Raw genomic sequence first — 18,448 nt, forward strand, 5'->3', positions numbered from 1 at the left:
GGCTGCAGCATTTGGGTGGAGCAGCCTTGTCGGCTGGGAAACGCCGGCGGCGACCGTCTCGTCATCCGAGGTTAGGTCGCTGGGTGACGGGATCCTGCTGGCCAGGCAAGTGGTTTTCAGTCAATCTTAGGCTGATGAGCACATTGAGGGAAGCAGCGTTGATGATAAACTCTCGCCCAGACAATAGCCGAGCTTGTACGGCGCACGGATTCTCGCCCCGTTGAGGGAGGGTCCGTGGGGCGGGCAGGGTGAATCACGGCGCCTCCCGTGGACGCTCAGCCCGTCGGAATGCGGGCGGTAACGAGCTCTCAGTTGCTCAGCTCAGGTTTTGCTCACCCTTCTGAGAAATGTAACCTCCAAGTAGACGTCTGCTCCCTGGGCCCTGAGCTGCAGAGGCCTGCTCAGGGGCTGTGGCTGGCAGCCTGCACGGGACCCTTCGAGGGAGTCCAGACTTTTGTGGTCCAGCTTTATTCCGGACACGAATGCAGCTGTTGTGAGGATTTGTTTCAGCTGCCAAAGTGCATCTCAAGGATCATGTGGTAAAATTAACAGACAAGGCTTTTCGTAGTAAAGTCATAGAAGGGTTTCTGTTGGATGTAACTTAGGAGAGTACAGTGGTCCCTCCAGCACACTTTACATCACGTCTAGGTTACTTACGATACCTCATACAACGTCAGTGCTGTGTAAACAGCTCTGGGTACAATGTCAGTGCTGTTTAGTCCTAGATATGATGTAACAACGGTGTAAATAGTTGCCTTTCCTAGCAAATTCAAATTTTGCTTTTTGGAGCTTTCTGGATTTTTTTCCTGAATATTTTTGATCCACGATTGGTTGGAATTGAGGATGTGGAACCCGCGGATACGGAGGGCTGACTGTGAGGCCCAGGAACGAGGAGTCGCAGCACAGACCGTGCAGAATCACTGCTCATCAGTGACTTCAGTTTGATATAATATTTGAGAGTTTGCAGAGTGCCTTCCTGCACGTCCCGTGATTTTCAACTTTTTCAGATCATCCAGTCCTAAAACCATGAGAGAAATACTGTTATTTTTGCCTTTATGTGTTAAGTGATTTAAGGCTTCCCTTGTAGCACAGTGGTTAAAAATCTGCCTGCCAACGAAGGGGACACGGGTTCGAGCCCTGGTCCAGGAAGATCCCACATGCCGTGCAGCAATTAAGCTCGTGTGCCACCACTACTGAGCTTGCGTGCTGCAACTACTGAACCCGCATGCCACAGCTACTGAGCCTGCATGCCTAGAGCCCGTGCTCCACACTAAAGTGTGGCCCCCGCTCGCCACATCTAGAGAAAGCCCTCACGCAGCAATGAAGACTGGACACAGCCAAATATTAGTAATAAGAACAGTAAGTGGTTTGACCCATGTCCCGGTCTGGCGGGGGTTCAGAGCTGTGCGGCCTCCGTGCCGCGGCGTCTGCACGTGTACGTGGAGGGGAGAGTGGGCTGCTCCTTGTTGAGATCCACGAGCTCTGGGTGAGTTATGTGTGTGACGGGCTCAGAATGTGGCTGGCGGGGAGTAAAGCTTGAGTCGCTGTTACGCATTCCAGTGATGACAGGGACCACCGAGCTTTCTGAATCCCGGAGTCCAGGGGTGTAAGGGCTCACGGGTGAGTTAGCTCGGAGCTGAAGCACTCACGTGCCAGCGGCACAGGTGAGGTCCTAGGCCCGAGGATGGCAGCACGGGCTTCACCGGGGGCTTGTTGGAGACTCGGCGTTTCTCCCCGCTCCCCGCCAGCCCTGCAGAATTGGGCTCTGCGTTCATCAAGCCCCCAGCCCCACCCCACTTGGGCTCGTGTGCACAGGACAAGCGGAGGAGCCTTGGCTCCCTCCCCGAGACCCTGGCTCCGTCTTTTTTTTCTTTTTTGAAATATTTATTTGTTTGTTTGTTTATGTATTGGCTGCCTTGGGTCTTTGTTGCTGCCCACGGGCTTTCTCTAGTTGTGGCGAGCAGGGGCCACTCTTCATTGTGGTGCGTGGGCTTCTCAGCGCGGTGGCGTCTCTTGTTGCGGAGCACGGGCTCTAGGCATGTGGGCTTCAGTCGTTGTGGCACGCGGGCGCAGTCGTTGTGGCACGTGGGCTCTAGAGCGCAGGCTCAGTCGTTGTGGCGCATGGGCTTCACTGCTCCGCGGCATGTGGGATCTTCCCGGCGCGGGGATGGAGCCGTGTCCCCCGCACTGGCAGGCGGGTTCTGGGCCCTTGTGCCGCCTGGGAAGTCCCCTTGGCTCAGTCTTGATGTATCAAATTCCATCTCTTCTAAGATAAACTTTTGTGTATTTATTTATTTATTTTGCATTTTAACATCGTCGCTTTCTTGGCAGCATCTGGATCATTAAACATGCGGCTCTCATCAGCTTTGCTTCGTAGAAAGACCTACGTGGCCCCGATTCCTAGTCCCGGACTTCTGGCACTGAGTACCCCTGATATCCGCCCAGAGATATGAAAATTGATGTTTTAAAAAGCTGTAGCTCGCTTCTGGTGAAAGCACAAACACGTCAGAACAAACAAACGCTAGGCTCCCCGTACGGCGTCTCCGCGGTCACACCAGAGCCATCCCCGTGTAGCCTTTGATTTCCAGAGCAGGGACGCCGAGCGTGGTCTGGTTCCCTCACCTAGTCCCAAGCCTGCGTGAGCAGGGGGTCCCTCTACGGGCGGCGGCTGCTCTGGCCTGAGAGGCAGCCCCCCAGCCACCGAGCGTCCGGCGCTCCCGGGCGGGCGCCGCTGGCTGGGCCGCGAGCTCCCCCAGCCGCGTCGTGAAGCCGCACTTCATCTGGAGCGGACTGCCGGCTCCTTCACGGGGGGCGACGCCGGGGGACCGACGGGGCTGAGCGGAGTCTGGGGGAAGGTGACCGGCCACTGTAGACTCACTGCCCGAGTGGCCTCTTGGGTTCCTCTCGCTTGGGCTGTGGTCGCGTGGAGGGAGGCAGGGGTTGGGTTCCTGCCCTCCTTTTAGAAGCCACGGTGAGCCTCGGCCCGGTTCTCCAAGTTGAAGTTCATGCCCGGAGGTTTGCGTCTCACACGCGCAGCCTTCTGAGAAGGAAGCCATGTCAGACAGCAGCCGTCCTTTCCCGAGTCCGGGGGGCTTTTTTCCGTGAATGTCACCCTGAGTAGGTGCCCTGCGGCCGCGTGGGTGCAGGACCTGCCACTGACCCTGGAAGAGAGCAGATGGCAGAAGCAGGCCGTGAGGAGGAGGAGAGGAGCCGGTCGGGCTGAGTCACTTGCTTCGCGGGCTTGGGGTCAGGGAGGCTGCAGACGCTCGGGGGCCTGAGCGGCCCGGCAAGAGAAAGCACGTTCAGGGCCGTGCGTCCAGGCAGGTGGAAGGTGGGGCTACTTCAGAAGGCTTTCTTTAGAGGGAAGATGTCAGAAACGCAGGACCGCCTCAGGCCTGGTGCCTCTGGAGTGCGGCCAGTAGGAAAAGGCTGAGGCTTGAGCAAAACGGCACGGAACAGACCTTACCGACACCGTCGGTGCCCTTGGCACGAAGGGTCCTGTGAACGGATGTGAAGGGAAGTTAAAGGAGCCAAGAGAGGGCCAGGCTCCTGCCCTTCGACCACACCCTTGGCCACAGGATTTCTACCTTTTACGTCTTTTAAAATTTAAACTTAAAAAGTGTAGGGGTTGGGAGTTCCCCGGCGCTCCAGCGGTTAGGACTCTGTGCTTTCACTGCTGGGGCCACGGGTTCAATCCCTGGTCTGGGAACTAAGATCCCGCAAGCTGTCACTCCCACCAAAAAAAAGGAAAAAGAAAAAAGTTTAGGGGTTAAAAAAATAAATTTATTTTATTTTATGCATGTGTGTATTTATTTATTTGGCTGTGTTGCACGGCTTACAGGATATCAGTTCCCCGACCAGGGGCTGAACCCAGGCCCCAGCCATGAAAGCGCCGTGTCCTAACCGCTGGACCACCAGGAAACTCCCTAGGTTTTTTTTTAAACTAAGGACGTAGCATATAAAGTGAGTGCCTCTCCTGTGGCTCCTGTTCCTCCCATGGCCCTGAGACTCAGTCCTTCCAGGAAGGATGCTGCCTCTGTTAGCGGCCTTCACCCGGGGCCCGGGCGGTTCTCCCGCCTCACGTGGGGCTTGGCTCCCTGCGCCCCCAGTGCCCCGTCCTTCCCTATTCAGAGGTCATCTGCTCCCACGTCCACGAGTCTTCCAACTGCCCGTGGCCAGGCGCCCTAGGTCAAAATTCACCCAGCGAAACCTTTTCTGAGACGTTTTCCTGGCCCTTATGCATTATTTATTTTCCCTCCTGAAAACATCGCCTGGACAAGGCTCAGGGAACCGTCCTCCCCCGGCACCTGGAGCTCACCGTGCAGCCCTGGTCCACGTCCCTGTGCCCACCCGGCCTCAGCCTTGCCTCCTGAAGCCTGGGTCAGCTTGTCCGTGGCAGGAAGTCCATCCCCAGGGAACACCGAAGAGCGCTCCGGGTTCCAGCTGCAGGGCTCTTTCTCCCGTGGAGTTCACCGAGCCCACGGTGGACCCAGCACCGCCGTCCTCCTCCGCACAGCCTGCTTCTCGGGGGCGCGCGGCAGCGGGCGTGTCTGTCGGGTCCACAGGGCCTCTGCAGCAGGTGTTCACCCCCCGCTTCGTCAGCACCATCCTCCAAGTTAACTGAGACCTGCTTTCTCGGCTGTAAGTTGGAAGAGCCTCCTGCGCTGGGGAGGGAGACGTTTCTCGTTACGGGGCGGCTTGGGAAGGACGCAGGGCCTCAGCATTTCAAGGAGCCCCGAACTATATCAGAACCCGCACCCACGGCTCCGCACGTGTTTAATGTCCTGCACGGACCCCTGGGAGGTGACCAGATCCACTAGAGGCCCCTCATAGCCGACGTGTGGGTGACAGACTGTGGGGCTGGAGGGCTGCTGGCCGTGGTTCTGTGCAGACGGGTGTCTGATCTCTGAAGCTGGTGCCTCCTGTGCGCGGAGCTGGACGGCCAGCTCTCCCGAGCCTCCCCCCGGCCCGGCCCGGCTGCGGCCCGCGGACCCTGTGAGGGCCTCCCAGAGCGGTCCAGCCGTGAAACGTGACCTGCTGTCTGGGAATCATCAGTTACTTAGAAGTCATCCAGTAGCGATGGTCTGTAAGAAGCAGACCATTTTTATAACAGCGTTTATCATTTTATGGGAGGTGACTTTCTGAGGAGCCACGCTGGCGGGCGGTAAAACCCTACTGAAAAGAGAGAACCTGCTGATTTATTGTTTTAGAGACACCTCCGGCCCCATGAACAGATAAACATAGCGAAAACACCAACTGCGTACTCGGTTACAAAACCTGCTTGGCGTGCCTGGGATCACTTCGGCAGTGTTTAAAGCCGAAGCATCTATGCCCACGTTCTAACAACTCTAACAACTCAGAAACAAAAGAGGGACCTCCCTGGCGGTCCAGTGGTTGAGACTTTGCCTTCCACTGCAGGGGATGCAGGTTCATCCCTGGTCCGTGAGCTGGGATCCCACATGCCTTGGGGCCAGGAAACCAGGGGACGGGGCAGAGGCGGTATGATAGCTAATTCAATGAAGGCGTCAAGGATGGCCCACATCCAAAAAAAAAAAAACTTTAAAAAGGAAAACAAAAAGAAATGAAATGCTATGACGCTCACACCTGCGGCTAACCCTCCCCCACAGGGCATCGGCCGTGATGGGCTTCAGCTCCCCTGGTGTGGGCTGGGCAGTTAACAGGCAGGGCTGGGCCTCTGGTGGAGGACCGGAGGAGGGAAGGCGTCCCCAGGAGAGAAGGCAGGGAGGGGAGGCTGCAGGAGGCAGCGGGGACGGGGAGCCCGAGGGCAGGTCATCCTGCTTCCCGAGGTGCAGGGCGGCTGGGCCCTGGAGGCACGAAGCTCTGGGTGGTGGCGGGGGGCGGGCAGGGCCGGGCTGTGTGTGCCCGGTTTGGGGGCCGGGGGCTTCTAGTGCTTGCTTCAAACCTCTTTGTAAGGAGCTCCATTCCTGGAGGCCCCCAGGTGTGGCCTCACCGCCTCACTGAGCCGCAGTACACTTATGTTTGCACAAACGGGATTCCTCTTGCTGTGGTTGTCATCCAGGTCCAGACCTTTTCTTTGTTTTGGACTCTGTAATACTGGTGTTTTTCTCCCTGAACGCTTTGTTCCAAGCACAGCGGAGGAAGAAGGAGCACAGGAGGGTGTCAGCGCTGTGGCCCAGTTAGCGCTGGACTGTCCCTGGGATTAAGACAAGATCTTTCCTCTCTTGCCCTTTCACGTTTGGGTCTATTTCCACTAAAAGCTTTATTCTTAAAAATATTCAAAGGGAAAATACCGCTTATGTTCCCTGCCCTGAGTCAAACTGCTTTTTTTCCTGCATTCCTGTCTCTGTTAAGAACACTCTCCTCGAGTTTTTATTCGTTTCTGATGGCTTCATGATATTTCATGTCACTGATCCTTTTGAAAACATCTCATCCTTTGCCGGCTGTGGGTGGTTTTAAGGTCATTTCAGGTTTTCTGCCTTACAGCGCCTGTCTGCACGCGGGTCTCCCAGGACGGCTCGGGCAGGGGGGTCAGGCCGGGCTCCGCCGGATCCGGCCCGTCCGCTCCCGGGCCGCCCACCCCGGGCTCTCGCCGCCTTCCCCCGCGTCCGCGCTGCGGGGCTGAGCGCCGGTGTTGGGCGCGCATGATTCAGTGTCCTGTTGCATCAGCTAAACGTGTCCAGTCAGCTCTTCTCCGGGCCGCACGCCGCGCCCACCACATCCCACAGGAATGGCCCTGCCCCGCTTCCAGGGAGCCGCGCGGCGCCCAGCAGCTCAGAGGCCGGCGGGCCGTGGTCCCGCGCTTCCTTGCCGCGCCTCTTCGCCCGGAGGGGAGTGTGGGTGGGGACGGGCGGATGGGGCTTTTCACTCTTGCTCTGCAGCCGGTTTCATATCGCGTGTGTGTGCGTGAGTGGAGGGAACCCACTCGTGGTTCTAGCTGGTTTCTGGTGAGGAAAACCCAACCCCCAACATCGTGATAGTCCCAGGTTTAAACGCCACGGTCGTAGCCACGCCGCTCTGTCCTGTTTGCTCGTAAGGGCCGCAGGGATGGACTTTCTAAAGCAGGGTCAGTGCTCCCACTCGCTTGAGCACCTCTGCGCCCGGCTCACTGTCTCTGGGGACCCGGGGCTGAGGCTGAGGGGGCCCCTTCTCCGCAGCCCCTTCTCCTGGGCCTCCGACGGGGGTGCTGGGCCAGCGCAGGCGTCCTTCACGCCCTCGGATGTTGCATTTCATCATCTGACGCGTAAACTTTTTTTGTCTCAGTTAAGACATCGGATTGAAGCCTGGACAGCTCTGGTTGGGGGAACTTGTGTATAACCTCGTCCAGATTCCTGGGGGCGGCGGGGGGACGGGGGGAGGAGGAGGTCTGTTCCTGGTGGTGATGGTGCTAAGGTGCAGAAGTGTTTGCACAAGAAAAACTTGAAAATTCAGAAGCAACTGTAGTGAAAGTAGAGCAGAACAACGTAGAAGAAGTTCAAAAGCTGGGAATTAGTAAAAAAAAGAACCAGACAGGGAAAGATGGCATGAACAACGTGAGAAAAGCCAGTGAATACGAGGTCATGCCCAAAATACGTGAACTGAGCAAGAAAATTTAATATGAAAATGGGGTGGTTGGAAGGAGAAATACTTTAGGGCAGCTGGTGATCAGCAGAGGAAACAGTCCCAGGCCTTCCTTCCCCGGGTTTCGCGTTCCTGAGCTAGGCGAGACCCCCGCCGCCTCCCCAGAGGCCCGGGCCACTTACCACGGTGGTTGTCGTAGACGTGGCCCGGGCCACTTGCCACGGTGGTTATCGTAGACGTGGCCCGGGCCACTTGCCACGGTGGTTATCGTAGACGTGGCCCGGGCCACTTGCCACGGTGGTTATCGTAGACGTGGCCCGGGCCACTTACCACGGTGGTTATCGTAGACGTGGCCCGGGCCACTTGCCACGGTGGTTGTCGTAGACGTGGCCCGGGCCACTTGCCACGGTGGTTGTCGTAGACGTGTCTCCCCTGCGCCTCTTCCTGGCCGCGCGCTGCCAGACCCAGGACACCGAGGGTGAGGACCGTGCTTTGAACGTCTGCTCTGTCCGCTGTGCGGGTTGGCTGGGCCGGGCTGGGCTAGAGAGCTGGTCACTCAGTTCCGCACAGGCTGGCGTTGCTGTTGTTTCTCTGAAGGTGTTTTATAGATGGGATTAGTGGCTGCTGTCAGTCGACGTGAGTGAAGAGACTATTCTCAGTAATCTGGGCAAACTTCATCCGATCCGTGGAACGGCCTTAAGGGCAGAGCTGAGCTTTCCACCAGCGGCTGCTGCCCGGATCTCAGACGCGCCGGCGCCCGCACGCCGATGCCTTGGCGCGAGTCTCTTTGCGTCTCCATAACTGACGGGGTCTGTCTCTCTGGCGGGACCCCAACCGATACACCCCCAGGCCTTTCACTGCACTTGAAGTTCGCACCTTGCATGCGGGTGGCGGTCTGGACGCCCACTGTGAGCGGGCCAGGCGCGCAGCGTGTGCCCAGGCCGTGTCGGCGGGTGGCGGCGAGGCTTAGATGTCAGCTACGGGCGGGGAGTGGAGGCGGGACGGGCTCCTGCCGCTCTGGCTGTGCCCTCCTCGCCCCGTGGTTCTTCAGGACGTGACGCACACCAGCTCTTGACCTAGCAGTGGTCAGTGTTCGTTGCTCTGAGAGTTAGGAAACTTCTTACCACTTAGGGCTTTTCCTTCTACGTGTGACTTGAGAATTTTACCACGAGATGGAGGAAGTACCAGGAGCTGTAGCGACCCCACAGACACACTGGAATGAGGGGGTTCCAGTCCTCAGACGGCCGCGGGGGCCCTGTCTCTGTCCAAGGACGCATCACCAGACCTGTTCAGCTCAAGCACTTGGCCTGCCTTTTATGCCATCGCAAGGATTTATTTAGTTATGAATGATAATGTTAACATCTGGGCCACAGGTGGCACTAAAGCTCTGGCTGGAGTGGAGCTCAGAGCACATCTTGCCCTTCAGACTGTCCCAAACGTGGAGCTTTCGTTCTGTGCGAGTGCAGCAGCCTCAGCGAGGTGGAGCCCTGATCCGTGAGCATCTTGGCCAAATGACTCACAGCTGTTTCTTTTCTTTGGCTTTAGCTTCTGGGTAAAAATCTACCACGGGAAATCCAAATGGGGCAGAAAGAAGCAGTTAGGAAGAAGAGGAGATATTAACACTTTTCCCCTTTTCTAACTTATTCAGCTAATGAACAGCAACTAATACAAAACTGACCACCCTCTGCGGAGGAAGCCGGAGCCGGGGGGACCGGGGGGAAGGGCGGGGCGGGTCCCCCCCGGGTCCCCCCCGACGTGCAGGTGCCGGGGGATGGAGAAGCCTGCGAATGCTCCAATTCGTCAGGTCACTGTTAGCACTTACACATCAAAAATTAACTACTCTTGGGTGGCTCACTTTTGGGTATTTTGAAATCTTTGGAAGGCGGCTCGGAACGTACTGAACACAGCTGTGGGAGAGCCAAGGCAGAGAGCATCACAGGCCCAGGCCGGCTTCCAGGCGTGCGTCCTTCACAGTCCGGTGCTGCAGTGGACACTGTTGGAACGTTGACCCGGGGGCCAGGGCGAGGGGGCTCCTCTCGTGGCGTAGTGAGCCTTGAGCCTCGGGTACAGGGATGCCGCGGCAGGGGGCTGCGGGCGGCTTGGGGCGAGGACAGGAGCCCCCCTTCCTGCCCAAGACGCGGCACGGAGGGAGGGAGGAGGGGGCAGGCAGGCGGCGGTGCCCTGCGCTCCAGCAGTCACGTCTCGGTGGTTCTGGGGGGCACCACGGCCTTGTGGGCGCTGTTTCCTCCCGTTGCCGGTCCCCCCGCCCAGCTCTGCCACGGGCACTGGAGGGAGGGCGCGTGGTGAGCATCTGCCTGAAGTGAGTTGATCTGCTCTCATTAGCCGTCCAGTGGCCCCCGGTCTGGGCTGGAACCAAGAGGAAGCCCCGGAGACTCTGCTCCAGCCGCCTCGCGGGGAGGGCTTGACACCACCGGGCGGGCGCGGGGCACCGGGGACGGCGACGTGGGTGCAGCTACATCTGCCCACCGGGAGCACGCGGCTCTGCGGTCGTTCCCGGGGAAGCTGGAGGAGCCCAGGCGTCCAGGGACAGCAGGGGGGATGAGGATGGACGCCCAGCAGCGCGTGGCTCGCGGGAACCTTCAGGGCACGCGGTTGAGGGGAAGATGCAAGCCCGCAGAGCGCGCGCTCTGACTTCGCTTCCAAGAAGATGAAAAACGGGCAGAATGCAGCCTGCACGGCCCAGGAATGTGGGGGACTGCTTATGCCAGGGGTCGGACGTGTGCGTCGGGCGGGCGAGGTGGGGGGCCGGGCCACGGCGTGCAGGTGGGGCGGCGCGCCCCTCCGCGTGCACCTCTGCTGTCCTCCTGGGTCACACACACGTCACACGTGCGTGCAGACGGGCACACGCACAGCCGCGCGGAAAGGGCTTCTCACCGACGTCCTCCGTCGCCCCGAATCTCCCTGCCCTGCGTGCCCCCCCGCCCCCCAGTCTCCCAGACACCCACAGGGGCCGAGGGGCTGCTTTCTCCCCGGGCTGGATGGCAAGGCGGCAGGGGCGGGGGGCGCGGCCCGTGGGGACCTGGAGTCTGGCGGGGGCGCCTCTGCCCGGGGGAGGGGCAGGCGCTGGGCGGGGGGCGTGTGCGCTGGGGCTGGGGGCCCGGGCGGGGGGCTTTCTCCACCCCGACTCCCGGCTCCCCTCCACCCCCGCCGCTCGGGGCAGCCGGCCTGGCAGGTACCCCTTGGGTAGGCGCCGCCGTCCCGCCCCACCTGCCGCCCTCTGCCTGCGGAGGTGTGGGGGCGCGGGGTGGGCGGGTGCATCCCGGCAGCGAAGGCGATGGTGCAGGGAGAGCACGTCCTGGGAGCAGGCCCGGGGCGGCAGCAGGCCCCACCTCTGCAGACCCGCTCCCTGGTCTAAGCTGCACTTCATCAAAGATTATCACTTTTTTACAGACGCATTAAAAGCTGAGCAAGGCCGGGCTTGCAGGCGGGCGAAGCCTGGAGGACGGTCTCCAGCTCTTCCGCCCGTCTTGGCCTGTTCCTGCGACGCCCCGTGCCCCCCGCGCCCCCGTCGCGTCCCCAGAGCTGCGAGGGGAGGAGGGCTGTGGAGGTGGGGGCCTAGGGGACAGCCGTTGAGTTGGGGTTCCATCCTTTCACAGCATACTCTTTTCAGGGTCCATTTGTTCCCTGTGTTGTGGTTCTGTGAGGCCACGTGTGATGAAACCTGTCGCAGAGCATTGGCGCGTGGTCGGGGCCCTCCGCGGGGGCAGGGGTCGTGCCTTTCCCGAGAACTCACCTCCGTGCTGCCCCGTCCTCTCCCCTTAGGAAGGAGTGGTGTCCCCGGGCGACCTTGACCTCGTCATGTCGGACGGCCTGGGCATGCGGTACGCGTTCATCGGGCCCCTGGAGACCATGCACCTCAACGCAGAAGGTAGGCTTCTTCCCGTCGGGGCTGAGCTGGGGGTCCTGTGCTGTTTGGTGCTTTCGGGGTCTTGTAAACCATCTCGCCTTTTCCTATAACGGAATAGAAAACGTATCGCGTAGGAGACGGTGGCCCGTCTGGTCCTTCCCAGGGAGGGGCTGGGGTGGAAGTCCCCGTGGGCTCCGCCCGCCTCCGTGGGGCCAGAACCGGGGGCTGTGGGGGCGGGGTGGGGGGCAGACGCCCCCGACGCTGCCGCGGCCCCTCCAGCCCGGGGCGGGCAGAGCTGTGTTTCCTGAGGAAGACGGCAGAGTGCTTTAGAGAGGCAAGAAGAAGAAAGACAGGCCTGGGGACGGGACCCCCGGACCCTCTCCCGGACACACTTTCTGCCCAGAGAGCAGCAGCTCCCGGCGGTGTCTGCCGGGCGTGGGTCTCCGCCCGGACGGCGGGCGCGTCCCGAGGGGGGCTCCTGCGGGAGGGGGGCTGTGGCAGCTGCCCCGGAAGCCGGCCTCCCGGTGCTGGGGGGCGGGGGGGGAGAGCTGGCGAGCGGCGACTCTGAAGGAAGCATCGCTTGAGGAGGTGAGACTCTCCCAAGAATGAAACGTTCACCAGACGTTCATCAATGGGAAAAAAAGGCATCATTTGAGAAACAAGCAATAAAACCTACCATAAATTAAAACGAAATACATTTTAAAAGCTATGCATAAAAATCTGGTAACGTGTCACCTACATGTTATTGCTGCTGTTGTCTCGATGTTGAAATGACCCTTGTGCTTTTTCATGTTGTCATAAATTTCTACAGTTATCGTGTATTGTTTTCATTATTATGTTACTACCTTGTAAAGCTTGCGTAGAAAGAAAAAACAAATGCTGTGTTCGGCTCCATGGTCTGCACGTAACAAAAATATTGAGAAACTGGAGCGTATCCAGAAGAAGGTGACCGGAGTAGTATGTGTCTGTCTTTCTGTCCGTGTCTTTTGTGGGGGGTGGAACCGGAACTTTCTGGAACCTGGAGCTGATGTGCAGAGAGGCCCTGCTGGGAGGGGAGCTGGTGCCCACCCACGGACGCTTAGGCTGAGGGGAAAGGGGTCGGGGGTCGGAGGAGGTGACCCCTACGTCTATTTGATGTAGATTTTATTTTTTTATTATTATTTTAAAATTTTATTTTTTATTTATTTTTGGCTGTGTTGGGTCTTTGTTGCTGCGCACGGGCTTTCTCTAGCTGCGGCGAGGAGGGCTACTCTTCGTTGCGCTGTGAAGGCTTCTCAGTGCAGTGGCTTCTCTTGTGGGGGCTCACGGGCTCGAGGCGCTCGGGCTCAGTAGTTGTGGTGCGTGGGCTCCGTAGTTGTGGCACATAGGCTTAGTTGCTCCGCGGCATGTGGGATCCTCCAGGCCCAGCACCCGAACCCGTGGGCCCTGCATGGGCAGGCGGATTCTTAAGCACTGCGCCCCCAGGGAAGCCTTGCTGTCGATTTTAGAGTTCCTTGGTGTTTTCATGATACTTCAGTCCCTTCTCACCACAGTAATTATTGGAATATAGTTTCCAGTGAGTAAGTTGCACAGTTTCCTCGACGCATTGGTGCCCGGCCGCGCACGTGTGCCCCCGAGTGGGCTGGGCGAGCGCGGCTGCAGGAGCGGTGCGGTGAGTGGTGCGTCCTCCCCGCGGAGGAGCCGGGAGAGGGCAGCGCTGCGCGCGCGGCCGCGCAGGGGCTCCCACGCTCGTTAAAATGAAGTCTGGGGAAATTTCCAGTGTTTTTCCAACCAGAACATTAAAAGTGAGGAACATAGTTAAGCATTTGAAATGTACGTAGACACTGCCTGCTAACCGTCATGTTTTCCTTTTTCTTTCTTCCTTTTTTTTTTTTCTTGAGAAAAATAAGATAATTCAGGTATCACAAGAAATCGATAGGGAGAGCCTGAGAACAGCGTTAACGCTCAAACAAATAGAAACAGAAGCCGATGAAACCAGAAACTCAAGAATCGAATAGTGTGCAGACAGGAAGGAGGCCCACAACAATTTTCCAAACAAAGCAGAAATGATAAGAAAACCTAATTGGCTTAATATGAGAGTGGTGGACAGACGGACTTCTCCACTTCAGAGCGTTCCAGAGGCCAGCTAGACAGTTACGAGGTCTGGCTCGGGGCCTGTGGAAGCTTCGCTGTTCCCCACAGTGTCAGCAGAATATATCAAGAATGCTTCTTTCTGGATATAGTTTTCATAAAGCCAGCATCTCAGGTTAAGGCTAGTTGCTCGTCTTAAAAGCTACAGTCTATCTGGAAGTGGTGGAGATATTTTAGGATTTGCTTCTAATCTAATAAAATAGCACCTGAGAAGCAGGAGACTAGCATGCCCGCTCCGCCCTTGGCTGCTTTTTAAGGCAGCGCCGTGTGCAGTAGCAGCTCTCAGAGTGGTGGGTCTGGCCGGTGGAGCCAGCTGGCGCCCCGCAGACCTGCAAGCCAGGTGACCTTGTGCAGGTCAGTTCACTGCACCTCAGTTTTCCCACCTGTAAAATGGGTGTAGCAGCAGTAACCCCTCATGGGGGTGGCATGAGAATAAACTGGGTGGAGACACGGGCTTAAGTTAGAAATCAGTGAGATGAGTGAAATCTAATCTCATGAGCATCTGTTTCCCCGCATCTTTTCTTAAGAAAAGATCTCTTAAGAAGTTAGGTTCAGTCTTCATCCTCCCTTTTTTTTTTTTTTTTTTTTTGGCCGCGCCCTGTGGCTTGTGGGATCCTAGTTCTCTGAGCAGGGAGTGGAAGCGCAGCACCCTAACCACTGGACCGCCAGGAAATTCCCTCAAAGTCTTCTAAAAACCTAAGCTCTGCGAGTTTCTGGAAGCGGATATTATTGACAGAGCAGAGGTAAAGAAGACATGGGGGAAGGGCAGACTAGTGGCAAAAATGGCAGAGAGGTTTTTTCCCTTTCCATTTTCAATGAAATTGTTCTCCTAGAAATATTCCCACTCAATTCACCTCTCATGGTGTAGGGAAGCCAAAATTATTGTTGAAAATAATTAAAACCCTCCTTTTTCACTCTCTAACGGAAGGGGAGGTGTTGCACATAGTCGTCACAGCGGTACCTTCATTGGAAAGCGGTGGGTCCGGCAGACACGGAGCCGGACTGCACGTCGCCGTGAACTTCCTGTGTCCGACGAGGGGAGGCTCCCAGCCCCGCCGCGACACAGGCTGTTTCCCCGAGAGCTGAGTGCGTGTTAGAGAAAGTGTTCTTACGTTTACGAGAGGGACATTTTAATTGGTTTTCTGAACAAGTTGGGAAATGATGATTTGTAAAGAGTTTCACCATATTTTATTCTGTTCAGAAGAAATAAAAGCCCTTTTAAAACTACAAATTGTATAAAAGGCAGGAGGGAAAAAAAGGCTCCAGAAAGCCCCAGGGAGACTCAGATGACTTCACAGGGGCCGTGAAAGAGGGACACTGGTTCAGAACACGTAAAGTAACCCAGAGGTGAAACACAGCCCCTGAACGGAGTCCCACGGCTCATTGTGGGGGTGGGGAGGCGGGGGTCAGGGCAGCTTGTTTCCCCAGAAGTGGGTGAGTTCACAGCTGCAGCACGTCTGCCGCTCTCTCCTCACGCAGTCCTTCCAGCGTATTCAGGTAAATGTCTCTGCTTCCCCAAGACGAGTCAGCTAGGTTTCTGCCTGGATTTTATCCCCTTTAGTTTGAATAAACCAACAAATATGCACAGTGGCGTCCATAGACTTAATTTCCAGAAGTGCGTAAGTGTCTGGGGCGTTTTCCATGTTCCAGAGATGCGGAGCGCCTGGGGGGCGTTCCTGAGCTCCGGATCATCCCTTGTGCGTCTGGCAAACGTGGTAAAACCCCTCGTTGTAAAAGGGAGTGTCCACCCCTTCGTTGCAGGTGCCAGAAAAGTTGTATGTTTGAATTTCCACCCTTCGAACCACTTTCTCTTCTAAGGCAAAGTGGGTATCACGGTATCCCCCTCAGAGAGAGGGAAAACGATTTGAGGCAAACGCAGTTGAAATCAGCGACTTTGGGCTTTCACGTCAGTGTAGATGCACCAAAACTAGCCCCACAGGAGTGGCTCTTCTTTCTCGTTGTTAAGGTGTATCTAGTAGAGATCATTTTTATTTTAGATGAATCACACAGTTTTCGTGGCGTGGGGGAGAGCCCAGCTCTGGATCTCTGCAAACCCTGCAGTTTTGTTTCCCTTGTTATCTTTTTACCCTGACGGACCAAGTGCTGAGTCTCCCTGGTTTTGAAAGAGGTTGGCAAAGGGCCAGGGCAGCTCAGTGGGGCGGGGGCCGGGGCCGGGCTCTTGATGCAACCTGCCTGGAGCGCACAGGCCCGCGCTGGCCCAGCCCCACGCCTGGCGGGCAGGGAGGAGGGGCGGGAGACGGGGGATGGCCGGTCTGTGTGCCCGGCGCCCGTCCAGGCAAGCCTGCCCTGCGTGTGGGCTGCTGACGGGCTTCCTCTTGGAAAATCGGCCTCGAAAATAGAAAAATGGTACAAATCAACCGGTTTACAAGGCAGAAACAGAGACACAGATGTAGAGAACAAACATATGGACACCGAGTGGGGAAAGTGGGGAGGATCGGGGGGAATGAACTGGGAGATTGGGATACCACGTTGTACACTCTACATATATGCAGTTTAGGGCTTTCCTAGGTGGCGCCGTGGTGAAGAATCCGCCTGACAATGCAGAGGTCACGGGTTCGATCCCAGCTCCAGGAAGATCCCACATGCCACAGAGCAACGAAGCCCGTGTGCCAAAAAAAATAAAATTAAAAAAAATAAATAAATAAATATATGCAGTTTATTGTATGTTAACTGTATCTCAATAAAAGTTCTTAAAAGAAAAAGAAAATCGGCTTCGATCACGCACGCCCCACGTTGCTCCTAAGTGTGGCACTCCCCTTCCCCCCCCACCTCAGGATAAGCCTCTTCTCCGCAGGTGTAGCGGGAAGCGGTGTGGCCAAGGCGGGGGGTGGGGAGCAGATGCAGGCCTGCCGTGGGGTTAGCAGCCTGTGGAGGTCAAGTGCCCACGAGACTCTGTGGATGAGAGAGGAGTGGGAAGTGGATTTAGTTGAACGTGACATCTTTGGCTCTTAGAAAATGCATTCGAGCCACGTACACAAGTAACCTCGCAGGTACGTTGTTGCAGGAGACATGTGTGGTGGAAACAGGATGACTGTGACATTTGGGGAATCAGCGCCGGAACGTGGGCCGACCGAGCAGCCCTGAGAGGCGCTGACCGAGGCCCGCAGGGCAGGTGGCTTCTCTGGACTGGATTTTGCCAAGAGGAGCTTGAGCGGGGAGCCCGGTGCTGCCAGCGGCCGTGCCGCACCCGCAGTCCCGCTGCCCCCATGGGAGGGTGACCGCGGGGCCGGACCCTGCGACGCAGCCTCGGTTTGCGCGGAGACATTCTCTGACGTGAGGGTTCTTGCTTCCGCTGCTTCCAGGTATGTTAAACTACTGCGACAGGTATGCCGAAGGCATGAGACGTGTCCTGAAGACTTTTGGACCCGTTCCAGAGTTTTCCGGGGCCACAGCTGAAAAAATGCACCAGGTGTGTAGACTCTGTGCCAGGTGGCAGGCGAGGTTTCGTGTGTAGCCAGGATCTGTGCCGTGACGTTGCGGTTCCACCTTCCCGGCTGTCCACAGCCCTGGGCTGTCAGGGTCGCGGGGGACCCACGAGCGCTGTGACCGGGGAACTGGCAGCTCACGCTGCCTGGACGGGAGGAGCCGTCAGCCTCTCTGGGTTTGGAAAGTCACGTCCGTCGAGGACGTGCCAGGCTTCCCGTGCCTCCGGAGGCAGACCCAGAGTTTGCGTCCGCGGGAGTCGCGTCCCTCCTGCTGACGCGCTGCTCTTCATGCTGCTTTTCCCTTGCGTCTCTTTTCTTTTCCTGATCCCAGGCCATGAGCGGGAGCGTTCCAGATGACCCCGCGCACTTGGCTGCCCGGAGGGAGTGGCGGGACCGGTGCCTCGCGAGCCTCTCGAAGCTGAAGAGCCAGCTGCAGCCCCAGTGAAGCCCCTGCGATCGCGGGCGCCGCGCCGGAGCCCGTCGGCTGCGATCACCGGCCCCCGATGGCCTGGCGCCGGGGCCTGGCGGGCGACGCGGTGGAGCCCGGGCGGGGGTCACGGCTGCAGTGGGGTCTGCGGGCTGTGCGTCCCCTGCCCCCGCCACCTCCCCGCAGGCGAGAGAGCAAATCGTCTGAAGATTTTACTGTTTCTAGTGTGAGCACACGTGGATACAGTTCACAGCCGGTGATGTGGTTTCACGCTGTTGTAATCTGCTGCAGAATCTTCTCATAATGACTTTCCGAGCTGTTGCCGAGGCCTCTGTGGCCCTGCATGTATCAGGCAACTCCCCTCACTTTCTTCATGTTTATTGCAAATAAAAGTGTTCGATTCCGTAAAGACGGCTTTTTCTTCTGCTCCTTCTGAGGAAGACGGTGACCCGGATGACGCCGTCCCTCGAGTGACCACGGTGGTCACGTGGTACGTAGGCAGGTACTGTGGTCTGAGCTCTGTCATTTGGTGAGAAGCCACCGTGCCGTCGGCCCCACGGTCGGCTGTGTTTAGGAAGCCCCTTCCAAGGGTAGCGGGCGACCCACGGACGCCACCACAGCAGACACGTGACGATGACACAGCCCTGCGGTCTCGGCGCCTGTGAGGGGGACGGGGTGACCCCGGGCTGTGGGGCCGCGCCCAGGACGGGGGCTGGGCAGAGGCCCTGGGTCCGCCGGCGGGTGTCGCAGAGCAGCTCTGGGCAGGAGGGGGGCCAGGGCCTGCAGACGTTCCCTCGGGGCCGCCCCGTGCGTCCTCCATCTGCGTCCCCCGAGCCGGCCCAGCCAGGAGGAGGGGGTGGGCCGGGGCCCCCTCCAGCTGCAGGGCTGGGAGGGCGTGGGCGCTCCTGGGCGAGCCTGTCGGCGCCCCCGAGCCAGCCCAGGGCTCCTCCCAGGTTCCTCCTGGCCCTGGGGACCCTCCCGGGCTGGACCCCCTCGCCGCCCTCCCTCCGCGGTGGCCGTGGCCTTGCTCCTGGACAG

At 58.2% G+C, this 18,448-nt stretch overlaps 1 protein-coding gene across 2 annotated transcripts in view; it reads left to right on the top strand.

Annotated features, from left to right (window-relative positions):
• Window positions 1–17,813, top strand: part of CRYL1 (crystallin lambda 1) — an 81,066-nt gene extending 63,253 nt beyond the window's left edge. The window contains exons 6-8 of one of the 2 annotated variants that reach the window (XM_057707343.1): window positions 11,323–11,428; window positions 16,861–16,967; window positions 17,315–17,813. In XM_057707343.1, coding sequence (XP_057563326.1) covers window positions 11,323–11,428; window positions 16,861–16,967; window positions 17,315–17,428 — 327 coding nt within the window. In that variant the 3' untranslated portion in view covers window positions 17,429–17,813. Of the gene's footprint in view, window positions 1–9,294; window positions 11,172–11,322; window positions 11,429–16,860; window positions 16,968–17,314 lie in introns of those variants that run through there. The other variant, XM_057707342.1, reaches the window with a different exon arrangement.
• The last annotated feature ends 635 nt before the right edge of the window (window positions 17,814–18,448 follow it).

Source organism: Hippopotamus amphibius, chromosome 14, assembly GCF_030028045.1.
Source record: "Hippopotamus amphibius kiboko isolate mHipAmp2 chromosome 14, mHipAmp2.hap2, whole genome shotgun sequence".
Lineage (NCBI taxonomy): Eukaryota > Metazoa > Chordata > Mammalia > Artiodactyla > Hippopotamidae > Hippopotamus > Hippopotamus amphibius.